This window comes from Thamnophis sirtalis, unplaced genomic scaffold, assembly GCF_051295495.1.
Source record: "Thamnophis sirtalis isolate CommonGarterSnake01/CBP01778 unplaced genomic scaffold, rThaSir2_p1.2 scaffold_2, whole genome shotgun sequence".
Taxonomy (NCBI): Eukaryota; Metazoa; Chordata; class Lepidosauria; order Squamata; family Natricidae; genus Thamnophis; species Thamnophis sirtalis.
In genome coordinates, this window is record NW_028261382.1 from 33932924 (window position 1) to 33958669 (window position 25746).

The window sequence follows — 25746 nt, forward strand, 5'->3', positions numbered from 1 at the left end:
AGCCTCGCGTGGAGCTCCGCCATTGGTACGTTTCCCCGTGCTGGAGCTTCCCTATTGGTCGCCGGCTAGCAAGCTGGCCGGGTCCGATTGGCCCGCTAGGAACGTGACGCGCATTCCCCCCCACACCTCCGCCTTTTCCTTTTAATCCCACTCTTCTTTCTCCCCCCACTTTCCTCCTCCTTAGCTTGCCGCCGCGTGCTTCATTGGGCCGTCCTACCGGCATCGGGGACCAATGGTAGGCCGCGCTGCGGGCCAAGCGGAGAGCGCCGATTGGTCAGGTGCAGACGTCGTGCGACGTGCAGGCGAGACGTTCGTTACTCGACAAGGCGCTGAGGAGGGGGGTCGTTCTGGGAGTAACCATGGTTACGAGGCCTAGCGGGCCTCCGCAGGCGCTAGCAGGGTTGTAAAAGGGGGGTTGTGTTGAAATAAAGCGCTGGGTCGGGAAAGGGATTGATGAAAAAAGAATGAGGAGCTGGATGACCCCTTTGCATGGAGAGCTTCTTCCCCAGGAGCAGCCTCCATGAAAGGGAGTACTACAGTCACCCTCATCCACAGCCAGCAAGCTACCTAGGGGTTATGGGCATTTGAATCCCACAAGGAGTCCCTCAGCTTGGATCTCCAGCAGCTCAGGGATGCTTCAAGGCCTTTTTTTTCTCTCTTGCAGGACCACATATGTTGGGCTTGAAGGATGAGCGTCATACATGTGGCTTTTACACGTGTGTGCTTTATAACATGTGCTTTGATTGACCTTGTACTTTCCCTAGTATGTGTACAAGGGGTTACCCTGCATTGCTCATTTACGGGACATGGATTTATGATTCAAATCGATTTACTTTTGCATTGGGTCTTTACTTAGTATTATTGATTAACTATTATGTTATTTATTATTAGCCATCATGTATTTAATAACATTTCCTCCAAGGGTGCAAACAAATTGACGCACAGAGATTCCCCCCCCCTTCGCCTGATTCTTATTCCCGCAACAACCCTACAAAGTAGACTTAAGATTTTATGTATTTATGTAGCTATGTATTCAAATTCTCGTCACCTCTAGGCTCGATTACTGTAATGCGCTTTACATGGAGCTGCCCTTGAACAGTGTTTGGAGACTACAGTTGGTCCAGAACGCAGCCGCACGAGCGATATCGGGTGTAGCGAGATACACCCATGTTGCACCTATCCTCCGCGAGCTGCACTGGCTTCCGATCGGTCTCCGCACACGCTTCAAGGTGCTAGTCATCACCTTTAAAGCCCTACATGCCCTAGGACCTGGATATCTGGGAGACCGCCTCCTGCCACGTACCTCCCAACGGCCGATAAGAACTCACAGGCTGGGCCTTCTCCAGGTGCCGTCAACCGGACAATGCCGGCTGGCGGCTCCTCGGAGGAGGGCCTTCTCTGTAGCTGCTCCGACCCTGTGGAACGATCTACCCGTAGAGATCCGGACCCTTCCCACTCTCTCGGCCTTCCGAAAAGCCACTAAAACCTGGCTATTCCGGCAGGCCTGGGGCTGTTGACTCCACGAATGAGGTCCATCGCCACCCAGATTGAGTGTATGGTGTGTTGTTTTTAAATTGTTTCTTTTTAAATTGTTTCTTTTTATTTTTTAACTCCTTATTTTAACTTGTCTCTGTAAGCCGCCCAGAGTCCTATGGGATTGGGCGGCATATAAATTTATTTAAAGTTAAAGTTAAATTCTATTTCCGTCAATGACTCTGGGCAGCCTACAATTCAAAATATATATTAAAAATAACTGAAAACAGTAAAGCCACTAAAAAATGTCCAGATTAAATCTAGACATGGGAGCCAAGATACTTGGCCAGTTTGCCAAATATGACCATTTTTCACAGACAGCTGCAGCTTCTTTGCGGTCACGTGATCAAAATTCGGATGCTTGGCAATGGCATGTACTTATGCCAGTTGCAGAGTTATATGATCCCCTTTTGGGAGCTTTTTTTTTAAAAAAAAAATCAAACATCCTTTATTTTGACATGAATGCATAAACTCATGTTGCCCTTTTAAGAGCTTTTGACAAGCAAAATGGGGAAGCGTAATTCACTCGACAACTGCAGTGACTCACTTAACAACAGTGGCAAGAAAGGTCGTAAAGTGGGGCAAAACTAACTTAACAACTGTCTCACTTAGCAAGAGAAATGTTGGGCTCAGTTGTAGTCTGGAGTCGAGGGCTTCCCTGTAGTTGGGGTTGTGAGTCATGTTGTTGTTTCTTAACATTGCAACACATTCTGCGTTACAATTTCCTCCGGATTAAGGCATAATTCTCGACACACTGAGCTGTACACTCCCCTCAGGGAGCCATCAGACAATGTGTCCAATCAAGCTGCTAATTTATAAAACATGACAAAATGTATCCTGTTAACAAAAGGTTGTGCTTATTTAATGAACGGCTTTATTATAATCCTTCCTAACCACTAGATTACTTTTAAACAAAATGGAAATGATACGTTATGACAATCCAAATGGCCTACAAAGATTATTTCCTGTCAATCTTTATATTCTAGATATGTCACATTAAGCCATGTTTTAAGAGCCATTAAGAGCCGAGGTGGCGCAGTGGTTAAATGCAGCACTGCGGGCTACTTCAGCTGACTGTAGTTCTGCAGTTCGGCTGTTCAAATCTCACCGGCTCAAGGTTGACTCAGCCTTCCATCCTTCCGAGGTGGGTGAAATGAGGACCCGGATTGTTGTTGGGGGCGATATGCTGACTCTGTAAACCGCTTAGAGAGGGCTGAAAGCCCTATGAAGCGGTATATAAGTCTAACTGCTATTGCTATTGCTATTAAAGAAACTACAGTTGGTAGCATCCCAATATGTATTTGGCCCAAAGGAATCCAACTTAGCAAAATGACTGAACCACTTCATAATAAACACATCATACTAAACTATGGTTTATTAAACGTATGGACTAAACCATAGTGGGTCAAATTTACGCAATATCTTCATCTATAAAGCATGGTTTGCAAAAGGTTTTATTTTCCGTCGTTTTTTTGGGCAGATTTCATTAAGTGAATCAATGATGGAGTTTTTTGTTGAGTTCCAGTTTTCGTCAATGTTGTCCGCTAACAGAGGAGAAAATCTGTTCTGTAGCAAAAGTTGAAATTTGGCTTGGCTGTTGGAGTCGGATAAATTTACGTAGTCGAGGGTAGCTGTGGGCTTAGTCGTATTGGGTGCCTTTAGGTGCAGTCGGACTTTTGCCGTATGGACAATAGCCGATTACTTTACCGATCGATTAACTCGCTGCGACCGGATGGGTGGAAAATCGCAGAAATGCCCCAAAGAAAACGTGGATATCTCAAGTGGCTCACGATCTTCAACCACTCCATTTCTCGATAACCGATGCCCAACAAGCCGCCCTAAATCGGAATCAATGGCGTGCTGTAATCCGTGACGTCCTGCCCCTGGCCTTCACAATGCAACGGTCACTGCCTTATGGACGTTGGCATTTACGAAGATTAAGTCCAATGGTTTGCAAACAAGTATAACTGGATTTGGACAATATACCCCAGCAGGGTCTAATAAATCCCACTAAATCTTAGTATTGTTTATAAAAGAGTCACATGCTGCAGCTGCTATTCACCAGCTACAATTGTGCAGAATAAAAGTTACAAAAACATGTATAGATGGGTCCTCGACTTACAACAGTTCATTTAGTGAGCTTTTACAATGGCACTGAGAAAATAATAATAACTTAAGTCTGTTTTTAACATTTACGACCATTGCAGTTCAGAGCAGATCAAATCAAAATTCAGGCAGTTGGCAACTGACTCATAGTTATGACAGTTGCAGTGTCCCGAGGTCATGTGACCTGACAAGCAAAGTTAGTGGGGGAAGCCGGATTCACGTAACAACCGCGCTACTAATTTAACCACTGCAATGACTCACTTAACAACTGTGGCGAGGAAGGTCGTAAAATGGGTGCAAAACTCATTTCACCAATGTCTCGCTTAGCAACAGAAATTTGGTGGGCTCAGTTGTGGTCGTTAGGCGAGGCCTACCTGTAGTGTGTTTCCTCCAACTGTTCAAAAAGAAATAGGTATTAAGAGCCATGTTACACATGTTGTAATACATCTCTTTTTAAGGGAAAGAGTCTACTCTTTTCCTTACAGTTGAAATATTTTTTTTTGTTTCTTGTTATTATCTATTTACAAGCATTCATAATTTGCTACTTTTTTATTCGGGTCAGAAGCAGCTACAAATTACACACATATAACACATATCAAATTCTATGTCTATAATTCATTACTATAAGCAAACAAGCCTTATCATAACTCTCTTCCTTTGAGTTCAAGTCTATACTCCGCCTTTGACGGTAGAGGGTGCAGTGATATAATTTCTAAACATGTCTTTCTTGAGTAATAGTCTCCTTTATTTACATATATGACAAAATATTATATAATATTAGACTTGGCCAATATCCAACAAGTAGGCTGGGCATCTAAGCTGGGGAAGATTTCACTTTTAAGAGCCAAGAGCTTTGATCTCATGCTTTCCTTTGCCCTCCTCATCCAGATTTCCTCTGGTGATATCTCTTTCAGATTATAAACCATCAGCGGCTCAATTCTTCGAATCCATTTTCTTTTTAAAAGCGCTCAAAGATGCACATTTTAACACAACAGCTGGCTGAATGCAAGCATGTTCAGTTGCATCATAACCTAATAATATTTCGTTTTGGCATGGGGCACCAAGCCAACGATTTTTGGAATGTGCGGGAAATTCTGTTCGCTTGTCAACGGAACTGTTTCTCCTTTGCTAACCGAAATGCCAATGGCCATTCAAGGGATTACACACGAAGGATTCCAAAAATAGAAGTGAGCCAGGCAGGAAATGTTCCTGAGCTGGCTCTTGAAAAGCCACAATCGACAGAAAGCATATTTGGGAGAAAGTAATCTTTATTGTCATTGTACTTAAATACAACGAAATTTTCACATTTACGACCATTGCAGTTCAGATCAGATCAAATCAAAATTCAGGCAGTTGGCAACTGACTCATAGTTATGACAGTTGCAGTGTCCCGAGGTCATGTGACCAGACAAGCAAAGTTAGTGGGGGAAACCGGATTCACTTAACAATCGCGCTACTAATTTAACCACTGCAATGACTCATTTAATCACTGTGGCAAGAAAGGTCGTAAAATGGGTGCAAAACTCATTTCACCAATGTCTCGCTTAGCAACAGAAATTTGGTGGGCTCAATGGTGGTCGTTAGGCGAGGCCTACCTGTAGTGTTTTTCCTCCAACTGTTCAAAAAGAAATAGGTATTAAGAGCCATGTTACACATGTTGTAATACATCTCTTTTTAAGGGAAAGAGTCTACTCTTTTCCTTACAGTTGAAATAATTTTTTTGTTTCTTGTTATTGATAACACCAATCTTAATGACATAGAATCAATTATATTTCATTGCCTCTACTTGTTACTGGCAAGAATCAAGAAATCAATTCCATGGGTCACCAAAAAAGTAAATACCACCACACACCCCTCATAAAAATCTGGTATAATTTATATTCATCCTAAATTTCTGTTCACTGTCAACCTACCCATTTCTTAAGGAGGGTCTTTACTGGAGGGGGGTATAGAAACTGGCCCCCACCAACAGTTCTTTTCTGCACACAATATTTGAAATGATTGGATCCAATAGCTTGCTGCTTTTGATTTAAGATAACAAATCAAATTAATCAAAGCATATTTTGCATTGTTCCATGAATGTCAATTTATTAGGCCATCAGCTGTGTCCTAACATGCTGAAGCTGGTCAACTACATACCGAGAGCCGCATTCACACAATACATGAACATTAACAAAATGTTGGTAGGTTCTTTGTGGCTTAGAATCAACCCCAGCCCATTTGATTAGTTTAAGGTTCAGTATTGGGTGCAAACCCATAACACGGGTAAATCCAATAACCAAGCTAAGATGCTGGCAAATACAGTTCTTGAACTTCAGTAAACAACCCAACAACAACAAAAATGAATGAAACAAAATAGTACAATTTCCAATGAAATCTTAGCATTAACATTTAACCCATCCCATTTTAAACAAATGTGTCCAGACTGGTTCTTTGCACTGTTTACCAACTTGAAATTAAAAACAAATCAAAACAGAACCATCTAACTCCTTGCCCTGGAGGAGATACTGAAAATTTAAATGTCAAAACTCTTGTTGGATCAGCATCCATTTGCTAACTAACCTCTGAAGGCCAGGAAGGTTGAGAAGAGCTTTTAAATTGGCAATGGGAGTTACCTTTTTGGCAAACTTACAGCTTCCCTTTGAAGATTTAAGGCGTAGTTTCCCATCCTTTATGTATTAAATCTCAGTTCTATCTCCCTGTAATGATTAGGATCCTATTATAGCAGATTTCTATTTCATTTCTGGGGGACTATATGAATCTCTCTCTCTTTTTCATCAATCGATTATCCAGCCAGCCAGCCAGCCAGCCAGCCATCTACCCACCCACCCACCCACCCATCTATCTAGGTTGACTCAGCCTTCCATTTTCCGAGGTAGGTAAAATGAGGACCCAAATTGTTGGGGGCAATATGCTGACTCTGTAAACCGCTTAGAGAGGGCTGTAAAGCACTGTAAAGCGGTATATGTCCAAGTTCTAAGTGCTATTGCTACCTACCACCATCTCTCTCTCTCTCTCTCTCTCTCATATCTATCTCTAATTCTTTCTATCTATATTTTATATCATTCTATCTCTAATTCAATATATATATATGTATGTGTGTGTGTGTGTATGTATGTATGTATGTATGTATGTATGTATGTATGTATGTATATATATATATATATATATATATATATATATATACACACACACACACACACACACACACACACACACACACACACACACAGCTCATCCATTTTAACTACATCTAGCTTTCATCAATCTATTATCTCTTCTTTTTATCCTTCCTTCTTTCTTTTTCTTTCCTTCTCTCTCTTTCTCTTACCAATGTGTTGTAGAAGTTTGTAGATTGTAGAAGTTTATTTATATGCCGCCCTTTTCCTTGGGGGGACTCAGGGCGGCTCACAACCCAAAAGGGGGGGGGGGAGACAAACTTTTAACATATAAGACAATATATAATTAAAACACAACATTCATACCATTCAGGCGGGTTACAGTCTTAGCCCCAGGCCTGACGGGATAGCCAGATTCTGAGGGCTGTGCGGAAGGTCTGGAGGGTGGTGAGGGTACGAATCTCCACGGGGAGATCGTTCCATAGGGTCGGAGCTGCCACCGAGAAGGCTCTCCTCCACGTGGTTGCCAGTCGGCATTGACCGGCAGATGGAACTCGGAGGAGGCCTAATCGATGAGATCTAATAGGTCGCGTGGAGGTAATTGGCAGTAGGCGGTCTCTCAAGTACCCAGATCCACTACCATGAAGGGCTTTATGGGTGACAAGTAGCACCTTGAAGCGTACCCGGAGATCGACAGGTAGCCAGTGCAGCTCGCGGAGGATAGGTGTTATGTGGGTGAAACGAGGTGCACCCACAATCGCTCGCGCGGCCGCATTCTGGACTAGCTGAAGTCGCTGAATACTCTTCAAGGGCAGCCCCATGTAGAGCACGTTGCAGTACTCCAGCCTAGAGATCACAAGGGCACGAGTGACTGTTGTAAGAGCCTCCCGGTTCAGGTAGGGGCGCAACTGGTGCACCAGGCGAACCTGGGCAAATGCCCCCCTGGTCACAGCTATCCATCCATCCTATAGTTTTCTTGGCAAAGAAGCGCCTTATTCCTTATTCCTGGATGTCATTCCAACATCCTAATCTAACTTTACAAGGGATCGATTTAGGTTGCCACCCAATATTAACCAGGTTAATCAAGTTCAACCTTGCTTTTCAAACCTGATATATTTTTTGTGGTGTGGGGAGGGAGGGGACACACACACAAAACACTGATTTGCAACCCAGCTCAGCAAAACTAGACCAACCTGTGGCTGGCCTTCCCAATCGTGGGGCATCTTTCCAAAAAGCCACCCCCCCCTCAGTCCCGTCTCTCCCCCTCCCCCCGCCTATCCTTTCACACCTGGCCAGGTAAAGCAGCCGCCTCTCACCTGTAACCCGCTTCTCCACCCGCGGGGCACGACGGGAGCTGTAGTTCCCGGTGCCTCAGCAGGGCGGCCGCCGAGAGGCTGTGCCCCGCCTGGACTCGGTTTCCCGGCGTGCCGCGGGCGGGCGCGCACGCGCAGTGCGGGCGTCGGCGAGCGGCTGCGGAGCTGAGGGGCGTCCGCGGCGGGTCCGGAGCAGCGTCGGCGGCGAGAGGCGGGCGGGCAGGCGGGCGGCGGCGGTTCTGCCCCTCAGGTGGGTCCCTCAGGGAGGCGGGGGTGTGGGGAGGACGCCCGGGAGGCCCATGCTCCTCTCCCGGGCCTCGTGGCGGGGCCTAGTGGGAAGGGGGGGCGGCAGAGCCCCACGCCCCCCCTCCTGCCCTTTGCGTCGCCCTTGAAGCCCCCCCGTCCCCTCTCTAGCCCCCCCCCGTCTTTGCATTGAGGCTCCACTCCAGGCCCCCTATCAATTCAGCCCCCCCATTCCATGCCCTATTGACATTGGGGGTCTATTCTCCCCCCCAAAAAAACGTCCTGTCAATTCTGCTTCCCCCATTCCATTCCCCCCTCCTCTATTCTCCCCCCCCCCAAAAAAAACGTCCTGTCAGTTCAGCCCCCCCTCCATGCCCCCTTTTCCCTATTGACCTATTGGGGTTCCTCTTCTCCCACCCCCTATCCCCTGTCAATTCACACACACCCATTCCATGCCCCCCTTCTCTATTGACTTTGGGGGTCCCTCTGCCCCCAAATCTGTCATTTCACACACACACCCATTCCATGCCCTCCTCCTCTGTTGACTTTTGGGGTCTATTCTCCCCCCAAAACGTCCTGTCAGTTCAGCCCTCCCCCATTCCATGCTCACCCTTTCCCTATTGACTTTTGGGGTGCCTCTTCTCCCACCCCCTATCCCCTGTCAATTCTCACACACACACACACACACACACACACACACACACACATTCCATGCCCCCCTCCTCTAATTGGCTTTTGGGGTCCCTCACCCTCTATCCCCTGTCAGTTCAGTCCCCCCCCCCCAGTTCCCTGTCCCCATCCTATTGACTTATCGGGGTCTCTCTTCTCCCCCCAAATCCCCTGTCAATTCAGCCCCCCTCCCCTATCGATCTTAGGTCCCTCTCCCCCACACACACACATTTAATTGACACCCAGCCCTCTTCCCTTAGGACAGGCTTATATGCCCCCCCCCCATTTCAACCCCAATTTGTCCTTCCTGCTGCCCCACCCCACTTTTGCATTCTTCCTCTTAATGCTGCCAACTCCCCCTTTTTGCACCCCTTTTCTTCCCTCCCCCTCCTCAATTACCCTTTGACACTTCCTCCTCCTTTGCCCCCTCCCCTTTCCAGCCTCTTCTTGCTTATCCCTCCCCTCATTACTGCTTCTTTTAGGGTCCCCCCTCCCCCTTTTCAACTCAAAGTCAAGTTTCTCTTCCTTTCAAAACCCCCCACTTCTGTCTGTTTCCCCCTTATTTGCTTCCTTCCTTTCCCTCCCCACCCCTAGTCCATCCCTCTCATTAATTGCTCCTCCATCTCTTCTTCTCATCTATCACCCCCACCACACACACTTCTTGGTTTTCTGCCCTTTTTCTATTTGCCTTTATTGGATTAGGATTCAGTTGATTTGCTGCTTGTCTCGTGGCTGGAGGGCAACTCTGAATGGATATTTATTTATTTACTTGTATCCCACCTTTGTTATAAAGTTCTCAAAAGGGCAAAAAGATCTAATACTCCTCCCTTGTGAAGTAACCATCCTCTGCTACCAAATGTGATGTTCCCGTGGGTCGTCCATGAGGCCAATGTTGAGAAAAGACAGGACACGAACTTTCTCGAGATGGAGCGACCCAGATTGGGGGTCTGGTAGCCCCTTTTATTGAGATAGGACAAAGGCAGGAGGAGCAATAGCATGTGCTTAAAAACAGCCTGTAAAAGTACAATTTCTAACCTACTGCTCAGTCTATATATGGTCAAATCCTGGACGTCAATGGTAGGGCACATCTCAGAATGTTATGTTATGCACTATCACAATATTATGGCGTTCTAGGAGTTTGTTTTCTCCTGTGTGGTTCAGCATGGCTCTGCAACTATATTACAACACTCCCTCCTCCTGTTTGACTCCCTATAACAATAACCCGGTGAGATTGGTTGAATTGAGAGTGAAAGGACTGGCACAAAGTCATCCTACTGGCTTTTTTTTTTCCTAAAGAGGTACTAGAACTCCCTGTCTCCTGGTGATTGGCCCAAAGTCACCCAACTGGCTTTCATGGCTAAGGCGAGACTAGAACTCCCCGTCTCCTGGTGATTGGCCCAAAGTCACCCAACTGGCTTTCATGGCTAAGGCGGGACTAGAACTCCCTGTCTCCTGGTGATTGGCCCAAAGTCACCCAACTGGCTTTCATGGCTAAGGCGAGACTAGAACTCCCCGTCTCCTGGTGATTGGCCCAAAGTCACCCAACTGGCTTTCATGGCTAAGGCGAGACTAGAACTCCCCGTCTCCTGGTGATTGGCCCAAAGTCACCCAACTGGCTTTCATGGCTAAGGCGGGACTAGAACTCCCTGTCTCCTGGTGATTGGCCCAAAGTCACCCAGCTGGCTTTCAGGAGGGTCAAGAACTCACCGTCTCCCAGTTTTTAGCCTAGTCCCTTACATCCTCCCTCTTTTCAATTTGCAGGTTGCCGAGCCCTCCCACCCTTTCTATTTTTGCACGACCATCCTACTTTCTGTTTCTCTCCAAGCTCTGGGGTATTATTGTCACCACCCACCCCAAAATCCTTTGACAGACACATCCTCCCCCCCCCCCATTTATTTTGCTTGGATGCCCGCCGTCACCTGCCTGTTCCTTCCCCAATTTAGCCATGTCTGCCTTCTCTGTGCACTAATCTTGGTTTCTTTCTTCCTTTGATAAACCTCTTCCTCCGTTTCGGTTTCATGCTTTAGCCTCCTTCGCAATCCAGAATGTTTCCAGCCAACCCCCTTCGGTCTTTAGGATCAAATATCTCAGTGGCTGAGCTTGTCGATCAGAAGGTCGGCAGTTCGGCGGTTCGAACCCCTAACGCCGCGTAACGGAGTGAGCTCCCATGACTTGCCCCAGCTTCCGCCAACCTAGCCGTTCGAAAGCAGGTAAAAATGCAAGTAGAAAAATAGGGACCACCTTTGATGGGAAGGGAACAGCGTTCCGTGCGCCTTCGGCGTTGAGTCATGCTGGCCACATGACCACGGAGAACGTCTTCGGACAGTGCTGGCTCTTCGGCTTTGAAATGATGAGCATCGCCCCCTAGAGTCGGGAATGACTAGCACAGATGTGCGAGGGGAACCTTTACCTTTATAAGTTAATGCAGTTACAAACTTGAAAATCTGGTCTGAAGAGGAAGTAAAACTTACCACTGCAAACTCAAGGTAGTTTCATTATAAAATTCCGAACCATTTACCACAGTCGTCCCGGTGGTTTAGCTATAAAAATTTGTGGGGTTTTTGTTTTTGTTTTAATTTGCTGAGGAAAAGTGGAAGTAGAACTGGTCATTTTTCTTAAGGGACATGTTGTGTCTATTCCTATCATGATGGATTAATTAATTTGGTGGCCATCAGGTTCCTGTCAACTCTTAGAAAACTCATTGATATATATATATTTTTTCCCCACCACGACAATCTGTTCCCAACAGGTTCTTTCAGGATCATACCATAAATGGCCCATTGAAAGAATTCTAGTGGAAATATTCACAAAGGTGAAAAACTGCAGAATGTACCCATAAGAAAGATTGAATTTCCTCTACTCTGAGGCAAAGACTAGTATCCTTGACTTAGAACCATCCGTTTGAATCAAATAGAATAGATCAGTGGTCACCTACTGGTGGTCCGTGAGAAAATTTTGGTGGTCCACAGAAAAGTTATGTGCATTTTTTATATTGCACTAAATCAGGGGTCCTCAAACTACGACCCCTGGGACGGATACGTGCAATGGACGCTTGTGTTGCTGCAGAGAGTCTCCCCCTTCGGGGTCTTTTTGTGTGGGTCAGAGGAGGGCAGAAATTCAGGCTTGGGGTCTGCTTCAGCCTCCTGGTGGGGGGCTTTGGGCGAAGGCTGGAGGGAAGAGCCGCTGGTGGCGAAGAGCTGGAGGGCCTCGTTCCAGTGGGACTGCATCATGGCCTGGAACTGGCTGACCATGTCAGCCCACTGAGCCTCCAGGCGCCGGCACCTGGCCTTGCACTCCCGCGGGTCTTCCCTCTGCTTGGAAAGCCCATGCTCCTAGTCCTCAGTGAGGTGCTTCTGCTGAGCCTCCTTCTCGGTCAGATCCAATTTGGACATTTTCTTTACTATACTATGTTTCTGGTAAAATCCCCAGGAGAAATATTTCGGGTTTTAAGTCAATATGATGATGTATCACTTTTTCCAGCCACATATGTATTTTAGTCCATTTTTGTTTTGCTTCTGCGCAGGTCCACCACATGTGATAGTAGGAGCCCGGTGTCTGGTGGCATTTCCAACATTTAGCTGATTTATCTTGAAACATCTACGCCAGTCTTGCTGGTGGCCAGTGCCATCTATAAAACATCTTATGCAAATTCTCTTTATATGCAGTTGACATTGTTAATTTATAATTTCTGACTACCATTTTGAAAGGGAGTGTTTGTGTGTATAGAATGAAAGTGAGATTTGAGGCACAGTCATTATTTCTTTGCGTCTTCCACCCCCCACCCCCCATCCCTGTTCCGTTCCTGTTTTCCCCGAGCTCAAGCCTCATTCTTACTCATCATCCAGAACTGATTTCTAGAACCTGCTTCAAATCCTTGTGCAATTTGCTTTGATTCTTAATTTATTTATTTTTTGGGGGTGAGATTTGAATCCAGCTCTCTGGATTTTCACTGGGGAAAGAGCAAGGGAGATTTTTTTAAAAAAATAAAAAGTCACAGGCTGGTATGTGTGGTCCTTTGTTTAGTGGCCAAAGTTACAGCAGCTTACCGCCTTCTCAGCTTCCCTGTGTTCACATGACCAAAATCCAGAGGCTTGGCAACTGGCATATACTTACGACAGTTCTAATGTCCCCTTTTGCGACCATCTGACCAGCAAAGTCAATGGGGAAGCTTCACAACTTAAGTTGTGTTACTAACTTAAACCGTGGTAGTGATTCACTTAACGACTGCGGCAAGAAAGGCTACAAAAGGGGTTTGGCGAGAAACGGGGCCTTTTCGGCGGTTTCCCCCTTTGTGCGGAATTTCTTATCTTGTGGAAACATAGTGGGCTCCTAGGTCAGTTGAAAAAGTTTTAATTTTTTTCCGGGTTTTCTTGCCGAATGTTTCCTTCTCCAGCTGTATTTCAAGGGAAGATTGTCCCTTCCACAATCCCTCTCTGTATTTTTTTTTTAATGTTGCTGAATATTCAGCTTCTAAACCAGCGATAAATAGCTTTCACACTGGAGGCCCCTTTTGAAGGATAGCCTTGAAGGGAGCGATATCAATGTCTCCATACATAAGAAAATATTTTTCACTCTGTCGTTTCCTCCTTTCTCTTGAAATGTACACAGTTGGATGAATGAACAAGATGCCATTTCTCTCTCTCTCTCTCTCTCTCTCTCTCTCTCTCTCTCTCTCTCTCTCTCTCTCTCTCTCTCTCTCTCTCTCTCTCTCTCTCTCATTTCTCCCTCTTTCTATCTCATCTCCCCCTCTCCCCCCCTCTCTCTCTGTGTCTCCTCCCTCTCCCTCCTTCTCCCTCTCATCTCTCTCTCTCTCTCTTATCTCTCTCTCATCTGTGTGTGTGTCCCTCTCCCTCTCTCTCTCTCTCTCTCTCTCTCACCTTTCCGTCTCCCCCTTTCTTTCTCTCCTCTCTCTCCTCTGTCTCCTCCTTTCCCCCCTCTCTCACCTTTCTGTCTCTCCCTCCTCTCTTTCTCTCTCTGTCTCTCTCTCTGTCTCTCTCTCCTCTCTCTGTCTCTCTCTCTTTTTCTCTCTGTCTCATCTCTCTCTCTCTTTCTGTCTCCTCCCTCCCTCTCTCTTTGTCTCCTCCCTCCCTCTCTCTCTGTCTCCTCCCTCTCTCTCTCTTTCACCTTTCTGTCTCTCTCTCCCTCCCCCCTCTTTCTCTCTCATCTCTCCTCCTCTCTCTTTCTCTGTCTCTCTGTGTCTCCTCTCTCTCCCTCCTTCTCCCTCTCACCTCTCTGTCTCTCTCTGTCTCTCTTATCTCTCTCTCATCTCTGTGTGTGTGTCTCTCTCCCTTTCTCTCTCTCTCTCTTTGTCTCCTCCCTCTCTCTCTCTTTCATCTTTCTGTCTCTCTCTCCCTCCCCCCCTCTTTCTCTCTCATCTCTCCTCCTTTCTCTCTCTGTCTCTCATCTCTCCCTCTCTCTCTCCCCCTCTCTTATTTCTCTCTCTCTCTCTCTCATCTCTCCCCCCCTCCCTCCCCTCTCTTCCTTTTTTCCGGGTCATTCCACAAGATGGTTTTACAAGGGCCTGTTCTGAGATTACATTCCCCTGAAATGCTGAATGGCTTCCTTTAGATCAAAGTGCTTCTTTGTGAAAATCCCCACATTCTCGGCACGCTTCTGCTATTGCTAGATAGAACTTTTTTTTAAAATCAAAGTTCGTACCAAGCTTTTGTTCCGTAAAGCTTATCAGGGCCTGGAGGTCAGAAATAAAACAAGAGTTTGCTTTCAGCAAGTCTGTTCATTCCAGGTCTTGAAAAAGGAAGCGTTCCAACCGAGAAAATTGCTGTTCCCCAGGGAAAAAAAAAAATGTAAATGGATGACAGATGGATGGGCTGCCTCTCATATATCCTCTTTTAATGGAGGAAAAGGTCTCACGGTCAACAGGAAAACACAAAGAAGCAATAATGTTAGACATCCATTCCAGCAATAAATTCAGAATTTCAAAAGCTGAAAGAATAGTTACCCTCTAAGAGTAACTGTAATTTACAGTTTGGTTTAGTGATTAAGGCACTGGGCTAGAAAGCGGGAGAACCTGAGTTCTAGTCCTCTGTAGCCATGAAAGCTGGCTGGTTGACTGTGGCCCAATCACCAAGGAGACAGAGAGTTCTAGTTCCACCCTAGGCATCTTCCTTTTTTCCTTTTTTATTCTTCCATCTTCCTTCCTTCCACTACTTATATTCCACTTCACAGTGCTTTCCAGCCCTCTCTAAGCGGTTTACAGAGTCAGACTCTTGCCCCCCAACCACCTGGGTCTCCATTTTACCCAACTCGGAAGGATGGAAGACTGAAGGAGGGAGGAAGGAGGGAGGAAAGAAGGAATGGAGGGAGGAAAGGAAGGAAGGAAGAGAAATAGCACTTAGACTTCTATCCCACTTCACAGTGCTTTTACAGCCCATCCTAAGCGGTTTATAGAGTCTGCCTCTTTCCCTCAACCATCTAGGTCCCCATTTTACCCACCTCGGAAGGATGGAAGGCTGAGGGAGGGAGGAAGGAAAGAAGGAATGCAGGGAGGAAAGGAAGGAAGGATAGCAATAGCCCTTAGACATATACCACTTCACAGTGCTTTATAGCCTTCTCTAAGCGGTTTACAGAGTCAGCCTCTTGCCCCCAACAATCTGGGTCCTCATTTTACCCACCTCAGAAGGATGGAAGGCTGAGTCAACCTTGAGCTGGTCAACTCCTGGCAGCGGGCAGAATTAGCCTTCAATACTGCATTCTAACCACTGCACACCATTGAAGGAAGGAAGGAAGGGCAATACCCCTTAGACTTATATATATACTGCTTCGTAGTGCTTTACAGCCCTCTCTAAGCGGTTTACAGAGTCAGCCTCTTCCCCCCCCCCCCAATCTTGATCCCCATTTTACCCACCACCTCGGAAGGATGGAAGGGCGAGTCAACCTTGAGCCTGCTGAGATTCGAACTGCCGAATTGCAGGCAGGCATAGTACAAAGCCTGCTTGAGCAGGGGGCTGGACTTGAAAACTTCCAAGATCCCTTCCAATTATCCTTATGTTCTATCTCCTGTTGCTGGTTAAACAAACCATCTGGATGGGGTTCTTATCTGTTACACAAGAAGGGGACTGGATAGAAAAGGCATCGTGGTTTTCCTCTCCAAGCTCATCTCTTCCCGTTTTCTACCCCCCACCCCCACCCACCCCGCCTGGCAGCTATCTTTGCTGGATTCTTCCGTTGCTGCCTCCTCTTTTGAAGATGGTCAAGCTGGACATCCACACCTTGGCCCACCACCTGAAGCAGGAGCGGCTCTACGTGAACTCCGAAAAGCAGCTGATCCAGAGGCTGAATGCCGAGGTGCTGAAGACGGCCGAGAAACTCTATCACACCGCTTGGATCTCCAAGCAACAGAGGATCAATTTGGACCGGCTAATCATCACCAGGTAACGACTCCTCTGAGCCACAACCTTTCCCCCTTTTTCGAAAGAACGGGGTGTTCCCCCCCCCCAAAAATGCAAAAAAGGTCTATTATTTCAGCATCTTTCTTGATGATGCTTCGAATAGCAATAGCAATAGCAGTTAGACTTATATTCCGCTTCATAGGGCTTTCAGCCCTCTCTAAGCGGTTTACAGAGTCAGCATATCACCCCCACAGTCTGGGTCCTCATTTCACCCACCTCGGAAGGATGGAAGGCTGAATCAACCTTGAGCCGGTGAGATTTGAACCGCTGAACTGCAGATAACAGTTAGCTGAAGTGGCCTGCAGTAACCATTGCGCCACCTCGGCTCGGAATAGAGCGGTTGCGGCGGCCGAGAAGTGGCTGTGGGTTCGAACCTACCCTGTTTTCCCGAAAATAAGACCTCCTTGCATAATAAGCCCAATCAGGCTTTTGAGCGCATGCGCTAAAATAAGCCCATCCCCTGAAAATAAGCCCTCCCCTAAAATATTTAAACGCATGCGCAGCCAGTCCCGGCCATTTCCAGGTTTTTTTCCTTTTGAAGACATTTCTCTTCTCATCCAAGGAGCTTCTTCAGTTTCCCCACCATCAAGTCAGAGCCGAAGAAGCTTCTCGGATGAGGAGCAAAATGTCTTCAAAAGGAAAAATAAACAGAAAGTCCAGTTGGCTCTTTTTGGGGGGGGGGGGGAGCACCTAAAAGACAGGTCACGTGACTTCAAGATGCTGCAAATAGAATTAGGGAGAATATTGTTACTCGTGATTTTGTATAACATATTTAAGGTGAATGCCAGAGGTCCAGATTAGACTTTGAAAAAAAGGATGGTATTAGGAAGGCCCAAGAACAGTGTTATGGCTATTGGAAGGATGTCGTAAACATTGATTAATTGAAAAAGGAAGGAATTCGTGCTGATATCAATACATATAATAACACTAGACTTTATCTAGTGTTAATGTTTATCTGTATTGATATTGGTTTTGTACCAAAAAGATTGAGGCTCAGATGCCACACTGCCTCATGCAGTGATAATTGATGATATTGGGGCATGTTGATAAAACGTCACTCAAAAAAGAAAAGGATGTTGCAAAGAGGCATGAGGGCTAGCCGGTTGCCCACCAAGCACCCAAAAGCTCCTTTGACCACGGGGATACGGGCAGGGCAGCCGTCAGCTCTCCATAACCAGGTCGTACGTTCTTCTGGGGAGGACCCTTGTAACTTTGAGTGTATTTCTAAGGGGCCGGCCGTAAGGTGAGGACTGTTGGTTCCAAATAGCACCCCAAAGTAAATCAGGGTCCAAGGCAAAGGATTGTTCAAAGTTCCAATTTATTGAGAGAGCCATGTTGGCACAACTGGGAAAACCCGAATCTGAAAGCTTCCCAGTTTTCCCCACCCAGTTGAAAGGTCTTGCCCCCGCACTCAAAGGTCCATCCCATGATCCAATCTCCCACTGACACCTTGGCAGCTTCCACCCATCCCATTTCAGTCAGGTGCAGAGGTGCAGAGACAAAGGATGACCTTGGCTTTCTAGAAAGAATGTTGTTATGGCTACATATCATCTAACTCCATACAATCCCACTTTCCCACCATAGAAAATGCATAGTAGGATAATAGAAAATGTGGGAGGCCAAAGACCCAAAGGAAAAGAGGTCTGCAGGCCTGACAAGGACCTTTGGTCTGTTGGTGGTCCGCCTCCTCCGTGCCTAGGACTTCCGTAAGGAAATCCCCCCCTCCTCCTCTTGTTACAGTGCCGATGCCTCGCCGGCCGAGTGTTGCCAGCATGCCAAAGTGCTGGAGGACACACAGTTTGTGGACGGCTACAAGCAGCTGGGCTTCCAAGAGACGGCCTATGGCGAGTTCCTTCACCGGTTGCGCGAGAACCCCCGCCTTATCGCCTCCTGCCTGGTGGCCGGGGAGAAGCTGGCGCAGGAGAATATCCAGAATGTCATCCACACTGTCTTCACCTCCATCTACGGCAACTGCATCATGGCCGAGGACGAGAGCTTGCTCCTCCAGGTCCTGCGCTACCTGATCGAGTTCGAGCTGAAGGAGAGCGAGAACCCGCGGCGGCTGCTCCGGAAAGGCACCTGCGCCTTCAGCATCTTCTTCAAGCTCTTCTCCGAGGGCCTCTTCTCCGCCAAGCTCTTCCTGACGGCCACCTTGCACGAGCCCATCATGCAGCTCCTGGTGGAGGACGAGGACCACCTGGAGACAGACCCCAACAAGCTCATCGAGCGCTTCTCGCCCGCCCAGCAGGAGAAGCTCTTCGGGGAGAAGGGGTCAGAGAGGTTCCGGCAGAAGGTCCAGGAGATGGTTGAGTCCAACGAGGCCAAGCTGGTGGCCCTGGTCAACACCTTCATTGGCTACCTCAAGCAGAACACCTACTGCTTCCCGCACAGCTTGAGGTGGATCATGTCCCAGATGTACAAGACGCTCTCCTGCGTGGAGCGGCTGGAGGTGGGCGAAGTCCGGGCTATGTGCACCGACCTCCTCTTGGCCTGCTTCATCTGCCCCGCGGTGGTCAACCCGGAACAGTACGGGATTATTTCGGATGCGCCCATCAATGAAGTGGCAAGGTTTAATCTGATGCAGGTACAGTGTCGCTCCCTCTTCCCGTCCATCCCCCAACTCTTCTACCTCCCATCTCCCTCTTCCTTCTCTTAGTCTCCTTCCTTCTCTTAATCTCCTTCCTTCCTTCCTTCCTTCCTTCCTTCCTTCTTTCCTTCATTCCTTCCTTCCTTCCTTCCTTCCTTCCTATTCCTTCCTTCCCTTAGTCTCCTTCCTTCCCTTAGACTCCTTCCTTCCTTCCTTCCTTCCTTCCTTCCTTCCTTCCTTCCTTCCTTCCTTCCTTCCTTCCTTCCTATTCCTTCCTTGCCTTAGTCTCCTTCCTTCTCTTAATCTCCTTCCTTCCTTGCCTTAGTCTCCTACCTTCCTTCCTTCCTTCCTTCCTATTCCTTCCTTCCCTCAGTCTTCTTCCTTCCTTCCTTCCCTTAGTCTCCTTCCTTTTCTTAATCTCTTTTCTTCCTTCCTTCCTTCCCTTAGTCTCCTTCCTTCCTTCCTTCCTTCCTATTCCTTCCTTCCCTTAGTCTCCTTCCTTCTCTGAATCTCCTTCCTTCCTTCCTATTCCTTCCTTCCCTTAGTCTCCTTCCTTCTCTTAATCTCCTTCCTTCCTTCCTTCCCTTAGTCTCCTTCCTTCCTTCCTTCCTTCCTTCCTTCCTTCCTTCCTTCCTTCCTTCCTTCCTTCCTTCCTTCCTTCCTTCCTATTCCTTCTTTCCATTAGTCTCCTATCTTCTCTTAATTGCCTTCCTTCCCTTTGTCTCCTTCCTTCCTTCCTTCCTTCTTTCCTTCCTTCCTTCCTTCCTTCCTTCCTATTCCTTCTTTCCATTAGTCTCCTATCTTCTCTTAATTGCCTTCCTTCCCTTTGTCTCCTTCCTTCCTTCCTTCCTTCCTTCCTTCCTTCCTATTCCTTCTTTCCATTAGTCTCCTATCTTCTCTTAATTGCCTTCCTTCCCTTTGTCTCCTTCCTTCCTTCCTTCCTTCCTTCTTTCCTTCCTTCCTTCCTATTCCTTCTTTCCCTTAGTCTCCTATCTTCTCTTAATTGCCTGCCTTCCTTCCTTCCTTCCTTCCTTCCTTCCTTCCTTCCTTCCTTCCTTCCTTCCTTCCTTCCCTTTGTCTCCTTCCTTCTCTTAATTGCCTTCCTTCCTTCCTTCCTTCCTTCCTTCCTTCCTTCCTTCCTTCCTTCCTATTCCTTCCTTCTTCGGTCTCTTTCCTCCCTTCCGCCCCCCCTTCCCATCTTCTCCATCCCTTCCTCCCGCTTTAAGATACAGCTGTTAATGAAACCTTTTAGGCGTCATGCCAATTGAAAAAAGTCCTCAGCCGTCTTTCTGTTGTAGGTGGGGAGGCTCCTGCAGCAACTGGCTATGATTGGCTCTGAAGACGGAGATCCTCGCCTCCCCAAGGCCAACCTGGGGAAATTTGACAAGGTAAAAATCCAGAGAATCTTTGAAATTTCCGCCGCCCGCCTTCAAGTTTTACCCTCCCGAGGAGCCACTTAGCCATTGGGTTTGAAGTGGCCAGCAGTTCCTTAAGCCATAAAATGGCAGGAACCGCATGTAGAGTGGCTAAAAATTTAACAAATAATAAAATAACGATTGAGGTTTGCACAACATGCTAAACGAAGAGTCTTTGATTCCCCGTTCTTTGTTTTTACACAACGAAACCCAGCTAAGACGCAATTCGTGTAGCACTAAAACCAGGCCGTGCAGGTAAAACAGTGGCACAGAGAGAGATGCTGTTAAGAATCTCTGATCGACATGGCTTATATCCCCCCTGACAGGGCTGTGTGGCTTCATTCCTGGATGTGGTCATCGGCGGGCGGGCGGTAGAAACTCCGCCTATGTCGTCCATCAACCTCCTGGAAGGTCTGAGTCGAACAATGGTTTATATGACCTATAGCCAACTTACTACGCTGGTAAGTGTCCCCAGAACCCAAAGGCATTGTGTTGGAGAACACACAAACCAGCATTCAGAGACACTGCAGTTTAAATAGGCTTTTACTTTCATGGAAATAGAGGTATCAGAGTCCATCAAACAGTCCAAGTCATACACGGATAAGACAGTCAGTCATCAACATCTTTCAGTTAAGGATAATCCAAATAACATAGTCCATAAACACACAAACAGTCCGGTACTCAAAGTTTGCTAGCAGTTGCAAAACTTACAATAGCTCACGGCACTTTCTAACAGCCAGCTTCCAAAACACTCCGATCAGATCAGCCCAGCATCTAACGAACAGAGAGCTAACCGTCATTCTGGCTCCCTCTTATGGTCGATTGAGGAAAACAGCAACCAATCACATTTTACAGTATGATTTAAAGAAACAGATATAGCATTGTTACATGATTTATGTATTGCCAACCGAATCATTAGATTATATTCCTAACTTTGGTCTTCCTTGATTGGGCTGCTGTTTAATGTTAGCTTGGTTAGTTCCTGGATTGGGATGTTGATTCCTTGATTGTTGGTCTAATGTTAATTTCATTGCTTTGGTGTTTTGGTTTCCCTTTAAGCTTTTGGGTTGTCTCTTTTGAGCGGTGTGTAGACAATATTTATCATTAAATCAGCTAAATGTTGGAAATGTCACCTGACTTGTACTATCATATGTAGTAGACCTGCGTAGAAACAAAAAAAATAGACTAAAATACATACGTGGCTGGAAAAGATGACACAACCTATTGACTTAAAACCTGAAATATTCCTGTTGGGGATTTTATCAGAAACTTATAGTAAAAACAATGTATATTTGATTATTCATGTTATAACAGCAGCTAGGATTGTATTTGCACAAAATTGGAAAAGCGAAGAGATTCCTACTGATTATGAAAGTATTAGAATGGGCAGAAATGAACAGATTGACACTGGCAATTAAAAAGAAAGAACAAACTGATTATTATATTATATGGGAATCACTTTATCGATGGTTAGAGAATAAATAGGAGAATTAGCAGTAAAAATGTTGGTGTAACGTATAGAAAATGTATCAATAAATAAAATTAATAGAGTTAAATAAATCAAGAGGATTGTTACAGTATTACAGTATTAGACATTTAAGGTTTAGGAATAGCTCAGATAATGAATATGATTGTAAACTTTAATTGTTATTGCACTAAATATTTGCACCCACACTGTTTAATGGAAGATGGATTGTTTACACTGAAAAAAATATATAAAAACGTATTTAAAAAAAGACGTTGTTCATCTCTATGTGCCTGTTGATGGCTGATACGTATCTTTTTTTTAACCAGGTGAGCTTTATGCGGAACGTCATGTCCGGCGATCAGCTGAAGGAGGATCGAGTGGCTCTCGAAAACCTGCTCTTAAATCTACCCCAGAACAAGCCGGGGAAGAGCGGGAGCCAGGAGCTGACCCCTTACAACACCCCGCAGCTCTCGCCTGCAACAACTCCAGCCAGCAAAAAAAATCGACTGGCCCTCGGTAAAAACAGGAGGCTGACCAGTTGGGGTGGGGAAAGAAAACACAGGCAGTCCTTGACTTTTACAACCAGAATTGAGCCCTAAATTCTACCTTGCTAAGCAAGACGAATCGTTAAGTGAATTTCCCGCCCCCCCATTTTACAATCTTTCTTGCCCCTCCCCTCGTTGTTAAACGAGTCACTGCCGTTGTGTGAAGTTAGTCACACGGTGGTTGAATCAGGCTGCCATGTTGAAAAGGGAAAAAACATGGTCCAATTGTCGTAACGTCAAACGGTCACTAAATGGATTGTCATAAGTGGAGGACTACCTCTGTTTAAAAATCCAATTTGCTGGGCTTCAGTTTTTAGAGTGCTTTCCTTCTGAATAATTCCTCGTTGCTCCTTTGACAAATGTTTGCAATTTACAACTGTCCTGGGGTCTTTTGTATCCTCTCAACGATTTTTCTTCTGTTTCTCTTCAATGCGGCCAATCCAGGACAACAATTGGCTACCATCACTGCCTGGGATACCTCCGCTACCAACCTCACCGCTCATATAAATCTCGTAACCCCTTTTGGTGGGTAGTGGTCCTTTCTCTCTGCTTCTTCCTGTTGATTAGGGTCTCTGCAAAGCTGATCTTGGTAGGGAGGCGGTGGCTCGGGGGCTTAAGACGCTGAGCTTGTCGATCAGAAAGGTCGCCAGTTGGGCGGTTCGAATCCCTAGCGCCGCGTAACTGAGTGAGCTCCTGTGACTTGTCCCAGCTTCTGCCCACCTAGCAGTTCGAAAGCACGTCAAAAATGCCAGGAGAAAAATAGGGAACCACCTTTGGTGGGAAGGGAACAGCGTTCCGTGCGCCTTCGGCGTTGAGTCATGCCGGCCACATGACCACGGAGACGTCGTCGGACATTGCTGGCTCTTCGGCTTTGAAACGGGGATGAGCACCGCCCCCTAGAGTCGGGAATGACTAGCACATATATGCAAGGGGAACCTTGACCTTTAAAGCTGGAACTTTCCATGCTGGCTTACTTCTCTGAACGCATGTGAAGAAACATTTTTTGCTGGGCAGCTTTGCTTATTTAGTTATTTATTTATTCATTTATTTAGCATCCTGCCATCATCATTTTTACAAATTACTCAAGGCGGGGATGCACCTATAATCCAACACAGCTCTCTCCGCCAATTTTCTCCCGAAACGACAACCCTGTGAGGTTGGTTGGGCTGAGAGAGACTGGCCCAAAGTCACCCAGCTGGCTTTCATGGCAAAAGCGGGACTAGAACTCTCCGTCTTCGGGTGATTGGCTCAGAGTCACTTAGCTGGTTTTCTGAGATGAAGCAGGACTAGAATTCTCCGTCTCTTGGTGATTGGGCCAAAGTCACCCAGGCAGCTTTCAATGCTAAAGCAGGAGTAGAACTCCCTGTCCCCTGGTGATTAACTCACTGCCTCCTGGGGATTAGCCCACAATCACCCAGATGGCTTTCATGGCCAAGGCTGAACTAGAACTCTCCATCGCCTGGTGTTTAGTGCAAAGTCACCTAGCTGGCTTTCATGGCTAAGGCAGGACTAGAGCTCACCATCTCCTGGTGATTGGCCCAAAGTCACCCAGCCGGTTTTCATAGCTAAGGTAGGATTAGAATTCTCCATCTTGTGCTCATTGGCTCAAAGTCATCCAACCAGCTTTCAGGGCTAAAGCAGGACTAGAACTCACCGTCTCCTGGCGATTGGCCCAAAGTCACCCAGCTTTCATAGCTAAGGACTTGAACTCATGGTCTCCTGCTTTTTAGCCTGTTGCCTTAACTTCTAGACCAACTGGAATCGGGCTCCACATACACTGCAATACTCCCTCTCCACTGAGGCTTATTAAAATCAGAATTATCCAGATTCACACATTATTCTAAGCCATCCCGAGACATACTTGGGTTTCCCTTTGGCCAAAGATGGGCAGACTCCTTCCTCAAGTTTCTAAACCAAGCTTTGCAGGATAACATATCTCAACCAGTTGAGGTCAACCCAAGAAATCTACTGTGATGCCCTGTTTCCCCCCAAAATAAGACCTTCCTGGATAATAAGCCCAATTAGGATTTTGAGCTCATGCGCTAAAATAAGCCTTCCTCCACGCATGCGGAGCTGGTCCCTGCCATTTTCCTGGGGGCGGAAAGGGGGGGGGGAAACAGGCTTCCTGCACCTCAAAAATAAGACCTCCCCAAAAATAAGGCCAAGCGCTTATTTCAGGGGTCAAAAGAAAATAAGACCCTGTCTTATTTTCAGGGAATCACGGTAAGTAGCCGAAGATATTTCTCTCTCTCTGGGCACAATGAGAATATATCTACTGAACAAAACTCTGCATTGGTGACAGGAAGGGCATCGGGCCAGCAAAACACTCTGCTCGCCCCATTCAGTTGCCCAGATTCCACCCCGCAGGGGGTTATGGGGCCATTTTAAATGATGGTGGTTTATGATGTTTCGAAGCTGGCATGCACCGGGGATGCATGATGCATTAATATGATTTAAATCGTGAAACGTAGTGGAGGCTATAGAAAGATTCGTATACAGGTGTAAGACGAACTTTGGGCCGTAGGAGAGAATTCAGACAACCTGTCCTGGGTATTACAGGGAAGGTGAGACAGTTCAGATCCTTGGATCTTTCCATATTTTAAATCATATCAAGCTTATAGTAGGGAATTCTCTGCCGAGGGGTAGTAACATTTTAGCTTGAATTTCCAGCCGCTGAAAATGTCAAAGTTTCGTGCAACGTTGAGATCTCAACAACACTTCCCAAAGAACGGACTTACACTGTGGTGTAGCTTTGGTGTAGCTCTAGCCAGTACTAATTCCCTGTATTGATCGCCGTCCGACTGCCTCGTACACCTCACCTCTCACAAGTCTTGCCCTCTGCTGCCCCCTTGTCTTAAATTGTAAGATGTTCTTGAGTCCTCCTCTCCCCTCCAAAAAGGGATATTTACGTATGAATTTGTGGTTGTTCCAGCCACGCGCAGCAGGAGCCGTTCCCATATTCAGATGGACCAACATCCAGATTACGATGGGTTCTCCCAAGAGACCATACAGGAAGTCCAGCCGGAAGAGGTGTTGGTCATTTCTCTAGGGACTGGTCCACAAATCACCCCTGGAATGATGTCAGAAAATGAGGTACATAAGCGAAGGTGAAATAGGCGTCTATTCAAGCGATTCAGTTCCCAATGCTTCCCCCTCCCTCTCTCTGTCTCTGTGTGTGTCTCTCCCCCCTCTCTCTCCCCCTCTCCCTCTCTCTTTGTCTGTCTGTCTCTCTCCCTGTCTCTCTCCTCCTTCCCTCTCTGTCTCTCTCTTTGTCTCTCCCAAATTGACCCGTGTTCTTCAGCTGTTCTTTTCCTCTGGCAACTCTGTGTATGCGTACAC

At 46.6% G+C, this 25746-nt stretch overlaps 1 protein-coding gene across 5 annotated transcripts in view; it reads left to right on the plus strand.

The window, feature by feature from the left end:
- Positions 1-8219: 8219 nt before the first annotated feature.
- Positions 8220-25746, plus strand: part of GAPVD1 (GTPase activating protein and VPS9 domains 1) — a 38744-nt gene continuing 21217 nt past the window's right edge. For 3 of the 5 annotated variants that reach the window (XM_087704717.1, XM_087704718.1, XM_087704719.1), the window contains exons 1-8: positions 8220-8321; positions 16147-16374; positions 18133-18976; positions 20278-20367; positions 20721-20855; positions 22189-22378; positions 22852-22932; positions 25340-25500. In XM_087704717.1, coding sequence (XP_087560843.1) covers positions 16190-16374; positions 18133-18976; positions 20278-20367; positions 20721-20855; positions 22189-22378; positions 22852-22932; positions 25340-25500 — 1686 coding nt within the window. In that variant the 5' untranslated portion in view covers positions 8220-8321; positions 16147-16189. The remainder of the gene's footprint in view (positions 8322-16146; positions 16375-18132; positions 18977-20277; positions 20368-20720; positions 20856-22188; positions 22379-22851; positions 22933-25339; positions 25501-25746) is intronic. The other 2 variants (XM_087704720.1, XM_087704721.1) reach the window with 1 other exon arrangement.